Source organism: Porcisia hertigi, chromosome 34 (assembly GCF_017918235.1).
Source record: "Porcisia hertigi strain C119 chromosome 34, whole genome shotgun sequence".
Taxonomy (NCBI): Eukaryota; Euglenozoa; class Kinetoplastea; order Trypanosomatida; family Trypanosomatidae; genus Porcisia; species Porcisia hertigi.
The window spans coordinates 738,364-746,241 of record NC_090593.1 but is presented as its reverse complement, the minus strand read 5'-3'; the positions used below and the strand labels follow the sequence as shown (position 1 = coordinate 746,241).

The 7,878-nt window shown below is 55.6% G+C and overlaps 2 protein-coding genes across 2 annotated transcripts; both read left to right on the top strand.

Moving 5' to 3' along the window:
* Nucleotides 1-1,169: 1,169 nt before the first annotated feature.
* Nucleotides 1,170-4,979, top strand: JKF63_01749 (uncharacterized protein; the record flags this gene model as incomplete). The annotated part of the gene is made up of 1 exon (XM_067897795.1): nucleotides 1,170-4,979. One exon carries the CDS (start codon nucleotides 1,170-1,172, stop codon nucleotides 4,977-4,979), a length of 3,810 nt encoding a protein of 1,269 aa, XP_067753952.1.
* Nucleotides 4,980-6,066: 1,087 nt separating this feature from the next.
* JKF63_01748 (uncharacterized protein) lies at nucleotides 6,067-7,065 on the top strand (the record flags this gene model as incomplete). Its single annotated transcript, XM_067897794.1, has 1 exon — nucleotides 6,067-7,065. The coding sequence occupies one exon, from the start codon at nucleotides 6,067-6,069 to the stop codon at nucleotides 7,063-7,065; it is 999 nt and encodes a 332-aa protein (XP_067753951.1).
* Nucleotides 7,066-7,878: the final 813 nt, after the last annotated feature.

Sequence of the window (7,878 nt, the reverse complement as noted above, 5' to 3'; positions counted from 1 at the left end):
TGTCCCCTCTTTTTCCCTCCTCCCCCCTCCATCTTCAAAACTCTTTCTCTCTCTCACACACACACACACACACACGGACGATTGCAGACACCACACCCTGCCCTCTCTTCTCCTCTCCCCTGTCGTGAGCGAACCTCCCATCGTTCTTTGTGTGTATGCATGTCTGTGTATCGATTTTTTGAAGTTTTTTCTCCTTTTATTTGTTATCTTGGTATTATAAACCTCCCTCCTTTTCTTTATATACATATGTATGTACATCTATACATACTGAAGTGCAGTCCTCCTCTCTCGGCGTTGCTCCTTGGCCCTCTTCCCAAGCGGAACCCGTATGTGATTCTGTAGTTTTAGGTGTGCATGGATAGAGGTGCACTGTTACCTGTCTTTTCCACTTTCCCTTCCATCGCACCCCTCTACGCTCATCTGTTTTTTTTTTCGTGTTTGTGTGTGTGTGTGTGCATATATATATATATATGTCTGATTGTGTGTAAATATTATTCCTTTGAATTTTACTCTGTGTTCCTGTGTTTAAGCATCTATCAATACATTTTTGCGGATTAACTGAAACTTTGCTTCATTTTCTCCGCTATCAGTTACCCTCCACTTTTCAGCTCTCCCAGCACACCACTCATCCACCCATCCTTCCAAGTTGGCAGAGACTGCTTCACTGCTCTCATCCCTTCTTTTCTTACGTTTGTCCCCTCTCCTCCCCTCCCCTCCCCGCACCCCCTCCCCCTCTGTGTGTGTGTGTGTGTGTGTGTAGTTGTGTGTGTAGTTGTGTGTGGTTGTATTTCGCATATCGGCCGACACGCTATTCAAGGAGTAAAACGACCGAAGCTAACGTCCACACCCTTCGCTCTGCACATCCACACGCGCTTCCTCTTTTATAACAAACGTTTTTTTTTTGTTGTTGTTGTTTGGTTCCTCGTCTCGTCGTCTTAACGTTCGACCACCGGTTCGGATTACCTCAATTTTTCGGTCCTCCTCACGCGGTTATTCTCTTCGGGTCTCCGTCTCTCCTGTGGTGATTTGCAGTTGTTTTCGGGGATTCTTTTCGTGATTTTTTCCCACAGTCGAAAGGGCTCCCCGTATATATATTTTTTGGGGGCGCTGAGGTCTTGGAAAACACAAGGGTAGACGACAATCCCCTTGCCCTTCGTCCTCCCTATCTCATGCTCTCGTCGGATTCGAAAGATTGCGAGGCCTTGGAGGCCGCGGGAACTGACGCAGCGAACCAGTCATCTGAACTCGATTTGCGGCATCCCAGTCTTCGGACCGGCGAGCTGAACCGTGGCGCTCCGAACGCGTGGCTCCAAGCGGCCAACGCATCCGCCACACAGTCCGTGTCGGGTGTATATAACTTGGGTCTTTCAAAGAGACAGGTGGATCCTCATCTGCAGCGACATGGACGCGCAGAACACACCCTACACGGCAGCAGGAACCACGCACACCCCAAAGCATTGCAGCAACGCCCACAGAGCGCCACGCCGCTGACACCAGCCCTGTCGACGTCTACCGTGAAGACCGTGAAGTGCATCTGCACACCACTCCGCCTCGATTCGCAGGTCCTCGCGTCCCCGTGGCCAGGGCACGGGTGGCCACCAGGACAAACACCAACAGCCCACAACAGCGGCTGTCGCATCATATCCCCCTCACTGCCATCGTCTCGGCCATCGCTGCCCTTTCAGCAATACGGCAACGACGGCAACTCTCCAGCACAACTGAGCTTTTCGAACTTGGGTCACGAGAATAGCTTCCTCACAGCATCCTCGTCTTTTGTCTCACCAAGCAACAACGGAGTGATGCACTCTGCTATACTGGACGCACCACTGCAGGTTTCCCTCGCGCCGCCGCCGCACCGCGATGACCGGCCACTTTTCAGTTTCGGCAACTCCATAATGCAATCCTTCCCCTTTACACCTACGCTGCCGTCGTCCGCCTCGCGTGGTCATTCCATCTACCGTGATGCGATGATGGAACTGGCTCGCAAGAACGAGGTGGAAACCCCGCTGGCCACGGCGCTTTTCGATGGTGCGCGCGTCGCTGCCAGCGCCGCTATTGCTGGTAGTGCTGCCTACAACTACAAGGCGAAGCCGGTCAGGGGCAGCGGCACCCCCTCCTCCTTCGGGAATGCCGTAGCCTCCGGGGCGTCGCCCAATGCGCACCTGTACAACGGCGCTGTGTCAGCCTCGAGTGAGAACGCGTCTGTGGGCAACAGGGAAATGCTGGCTGACGTGTGGGCGGTGGACTGGCGACGCTTCGAGAGGCCTTCACCGGCGAGTTCGTCGCTAATGGGTCATTTGACTGAACGGTTTCATCACCGGGCAGCAGTGTCGCCAGGCGCCGATGCGAGCATCTTCGGTAGTGAGAGAGTCGCTTTTAACCTGAGCGAGGACGAATATGAAAAGACCCCGCAGTGCTGCGACAGGACACCCGAAGTCTTATCCTCCACAGGGCGTGACACGCAAAACGAAGTCGTCAAGGTCATCGCAGCAGAAACGGAGGGGCCACCCTCGCCGTCCTTCGCGGAACAGACGATGCCTGCGCTACTCGACCAAACTGTGCGGCCGCGAGAAGCCAACGTCAAGCCGGTCACCTTCGTGGAGCCAGAGTTCTCACCCGCTCACAGTGACAGCTCCAGCACGATCGCCGCAACAACTTCGGTCACAGCGCCGTCCCTTGGCAAATCGAGCGAGATAACTGCGTCACTTGTGAATCTGTCCCAGCTCTCAAAAAATAGACCGAGCACCCCTGCAAGCGCGTCGGCTGTTGCGACGGCCGGGCGTGGCACTAACGATCTTCATCTCTTCATGCCATCACCCACTGATCAATACCCACACGTGTTCGGTACCCTGCGCGATAGCGCAGCGCGCAAGAGCCCCTCGGAACAGAGCACCTCCATATTGAGTCTCGTCCCAGCTCCAGGGGTGTGGCAAGCAGCGCCGACGATGATGTCGGCGTGGCACTCTTTGAATCCCACGCCGCCCGCGGCGCTTGGCACAGCACACAGTCTGCGGGACCTGTTGGAGGTGCTCCGGCTGCTTCAGAGTGACATGGAGAACGTGTGTCATGAAGTCCCTGTCAGCGAGCATGTGGTGCGGCGCTGGGTCAGAAGTACACTGGGCCTGCTGCTGCAACTCACTGCTGAGCTGCTGCACAGCGTCGACCTTGCAGGAGAGGAGGCATTGGAGGGTACTGGAGAGCCAACCATCACGTACACGGAACTTAAAGCAGAGATGACGGCCGCAGCCGCATCGAATGGTGCGTCTCTGCACGCAACCATTGAAGCTGTCGAGCGGGAACAAGAAAACATGGAGCCGCTCCTGCTGACCACCATGCTTGCCCGAGGAGCTATCGCGTCGCTGTTGCAGCTGCTGAGTAAAAATTGTGTAACGGCCAGGCAGCAAAGTGCGACGGGTACAGCAACAAGGGCATCGATTGTCTCCTACACGCCACCGAAACAGTGCAGCACCAGCTGCAGCGGTGGTGGTGGTGGGTATAACGCGCCACCCCAGAACGTGGCGCTGCTCACACCAGAGAAGATCGAGGAGTTGATGGACAAGAAAACGCTGCACGAAGAGCTGAACAGCAACTGGCCCAAATTCACATCGGCATATAACCGCCATGTGTTACGCTACTTCTGCCTGCGCGCACTGTACGCCTCCTGCATCGGGAAAGACGGCGGTGCCGTTGTCGCGGCTACAGAGAAGAAGCGATGCCGTACTACCACACATGCAGACGCAGCCGCGTTTTCTCCCACCCCTCTGAATACGTTGGTGTCGGGGTGGGTGGAGGAGCAGGTGCTTCACTGGACCGCGCAGCATACCCTCATCACTCCCCAGCAGCGTCACGCGACCACCACAACAACCTGCACGCACCACGACCTTGACGAACCGGCATTGCGTGAATCTCTGTGTTGGGAGCTTCCATCCTTTGAACGTGTCGCAGAGGTCTTCAGCAGCTTCCGCGACGGTGAGGGCTGGCGGTGGTGGTATAGTGTGCTGGACCACGCCATGTCGTGCAACTTTCACGTGCGCGAGAACAAGCGCTTTTTTGATTACGCGGAGAGGAAACTCATGAGCTCATCCTCGGCACCAACCAGGGCGGTGCAAAGTGCGCTAGCACACCATGAGGTGACGCTGGGGGAAATACAAGAGGCGCTCGAGGAAGCGGAGGTGAAGCTCTCGGCTATGGAAGAAAGTGGGAAAGCGCAGAGGGTCAACATTCTTCAGCGCATTCTGCGCCGCATCTTTGTTCTCTCCTTGGTCGCCTCAGTTCAGCGAACACATGATAAGGATATGCCGGTGACGGGGGCGCAGCTTGCCTCATACGTGCATCTGCAACGAAAGTCGCTGGCTGAGGTGGAGGCGCAGCTGAGCGCGCATCACGCGGAGTGTAGCGCCCATATCAAACATATCCGCACGTTTCTGTCGCTCTTCCCAGGTGAAGCAAGTGCTGTACGGCCGCTATCTGAGTCACCACAGTGGACACCCGGCAGAAGCTCTGCCGCAAGTGGCAAACGCGCGCACAGGAGTCAGCCACACCTCAGCGTACTATCGAACTCAACACCAGACATGCGATCAGATCACCCCTGCCTCCAGTGGTACTCCCCGACTATCGTCTCACTTGCAGTGCTGCTCGCTCGCCCGCGGACTGAAAATGATGCAATCGATTGCAGCGATGGTGACCCCCTCACCGCGACAGCGACGGATATGTGCATGGACAGCAGCGCGGAGGATCGCACGCGTACTGTGGTGTCACTAGCTCGCGATTTGACGGCACGATCGGCAACGACGGTGCAAGGCCTTTGCACGCTTTTGCAGTCTGACACGAACGGTGCAGGGGCACACAAGATGTATCAAAACCCGCCGGCCAGGATGTCTGCGCCGTCGACACGGGCGCTTCGCCGCCTCCAAGCGTCTCTCTCTGAGGCCAACCAATGTATTCGACTGTGCATGACCTCACTCCGCTCTCTCGACTGAGGCCTGAAGGTAACCAACAGGGGTGAAACGAATCTTTCGCTCTTGGAAGGCATTCCAATCTGACCTCTGTGGTGATGGTGGGGGTGGTGGGGGGGTCATTACACAACTGGAATATATATATTTTCCTTTCTATTTGCTTGCCTGCATTTTCAGGGGTTTTGCGAGTGCCGCCCTATCATCTCTCGGGATTCAACTCCGGTTTCGTTTCGGTGTTAGTTTTTGTGTGGTGCAGCTGTCTGCGCCCTAACCCCAGCCTGCATCCCTGACTGGACGGCTATTTGCCTTCCGGCCTGAGACACCCCCACCCACATACGCACATGTATGTATGTATGCTGACGTGTAGCGATATACATCTCTCCACGCCTGCAAACACAACTATTTTCTCCTCTTATTCTTGATCAGACATTTTCGTATCTTGCTTCCACCCTTCATCCATCTCGCAATACCTCCCCCCCCCCTTTCTCCCTCCCTCCTGTATCTGGGGTGGAGAGTGAAGGAGGCCGGCGCAGGTGCTAGCAGAAACGCACCGACAAGAAAACACGCTCACGCCCGAAGCGAAGCCACGGGGGAGATGCGTGAGTGGCGAGAAGGGACATAGTCTGCCTCCGCGGAAGGCCCCTCTACTGAGTTTCGTTATGCACACATGAAGGTTCATCGGCTGTTGTCCTCCTCGGAACGTGTAGGGGAAATTTTCGGGACGGTGGCGTACCCTGTGTCCCTTCCGTGCCCCCTCCCCGCCCTTTCGTATTCCCCAGACTCAGTGTCCCCTATGCTCGGCGCACACTGGCGCCACGGCAATGTGTGCCCTTGGACTCGCTGAATCCGGACTCGATGGACACGCCCAACGGCTCCTTTTTTTTCTTTCTGGAGCCTCTCCGAAAACTCCTTCTGGCTCCCCTCACCCCCCCCCCCTCCCTCCCTCCCCCTCCCAACTCACTCTTCCTCATCTGCTGGTGTGTGTCTGTGTGTTGTATCGGGTTCGCACCCAAACCGAATACGATGGTGTGCACACACACACACACGCACACATCGTACCTGTAGATCAAATACAGAGAAGAGGGCATGCTCTAGTGGGTATTCATCGTCAATGTTTAGAGCTCACCACCCCACCCGTTCCAATCGTGCTCACTTGGGAAACCCATCTTCGTCGGCTGCAAGCTCGCCTAGAGGTCTTAAGCCGAATGGGCGACCCAAGCGAGCCCGCAGCCCATGTGAGGACGAAGTAGCATTCAAGGAGCTACACGCGCGCATGCTTGAGTTGCAACATCGTGTCCGGCAGCAAATGGAAGTACTCTCTGGGCTCGAGAATAACATCTTAGAGTTCTACTACACACATACGCTGAGGTTTGAACCGCTCCTTGAAGTTTCGTCCCACACCCACCAATTGGCGGTGGCAGTGAAGGTGGGGGCGGCGGCTCAAGCCTCTGCCATTGCCTCTACCGTAAGAGGGGGCCTTCCAGAACTTTTCGCTGACACGGAAAACACCGAGGCCCTCACCGGCGCGTGTGATGAAGGCGATTTCTCATCAGCGTATGGGCCCGTACCCGTGCCGAGTCAAACAGTGGAGGTACCCACCACGATGCGCTACTACTACGACAGTGCGCTGATGCGACTGTACCGCGAGGCTTCCTTCCAAGAGCGGGTCTTGGCGGGTCAGTACGCCAGTGAAAAAGATCGAGTAGAGGAAATTGAGTTGTGTGTGCAGCGCGACATTCTTGAAGGCTCTCTCGCTGCACAGCTCCTCGTGGAAGAGGAAGAGCGGAAAGCGCTCAACAAACTAGCTATCTCCCTCGCGGAGGTGATGGCTAAGTGCACAGCGGACCGGCAGTCATTGGAGGTGGCGGATGAGCGTATCAGGGGGATCGAGAAAGCCAAAGAAGCGTGTCTAGCCCGAAAGATGATACTTGAAACAAAGAAACAGGAGCAGATGGATAACGCGGAACGCATCAAGGAAGAGGTCGCCGCGTTTCGCCGATGCGTCGATGACGCTACTGGCGAGTTGGAAACACGCAGACAGATCAACCGTGGCCTAGAAGAAGAGATTAGGAGAAGGCGAGCTGCGATGAAGCGCCGCAAAAAGGAGTGACTCTGTAAGGTTGTTCGACATTCATGTCTTTTTACCGCTGCACTGTTTCGGGGTTTCCGCTTACTTTTTTTACGTTTTTTTTTTTCTGGTGAGAAGGCAAAACACAGTGTAGATGAGTTCATGTGCAGGCAATTGTAGAATTTCTTTTTTTCCCCCACCTGGTGCGCTGAGCCTTGAGGCACCCGCGCTATCGGGGGAAGGGAGGAGGAGGGGGGAAGGCTGGGCTGGGCAGGGCATGCTGCACTAGAATTGTTGTGTGCGAGCTTGGCTGGAGGTCATACCCTCCCCCTTCCCCCTCCCTCCCCCTCCCCGACAAATGCGCCAACTAAGTGAGCACGTATGAAAAAAAGTCACGTTGTGCATCCGATGGCGCCTCAGATGCAAGCGTGTGCTTGTCTCCTTTGGATGTGGCTGCCTCTTTCTCCTTTTCTCTTCGCGCCTTGTTTTCGGTTACATGCTCTCTTCCATTGCACGCGATGCACAAAGAAGGGAACAGCAGAGGGCGGGGGCGATATCACGAAACAGCCCCCCCCCCAGTCAAGCAGCAATGCACCACAAGGGTGTACGGTGAAAGGTAAACTTGCGTATTGCAGGAACTAAAAGGTCAGCAGCCTTTTAACATTACCCTTCAGATTTTTTTTTTCGTGCCCTCATCCGCCTGCCTTGACGTCAGCGGTTTTACTCAGTTCACTGCTTCATCTTTGTAGGTACTGTGAGCTGCTACTCCTGCGATGACGGTGTGCTCCCTTTTCGAAAGCGTGTTCACACTATGATGGCCGCCGCACTCCTATGGGCACTGCATGGTCACCACTC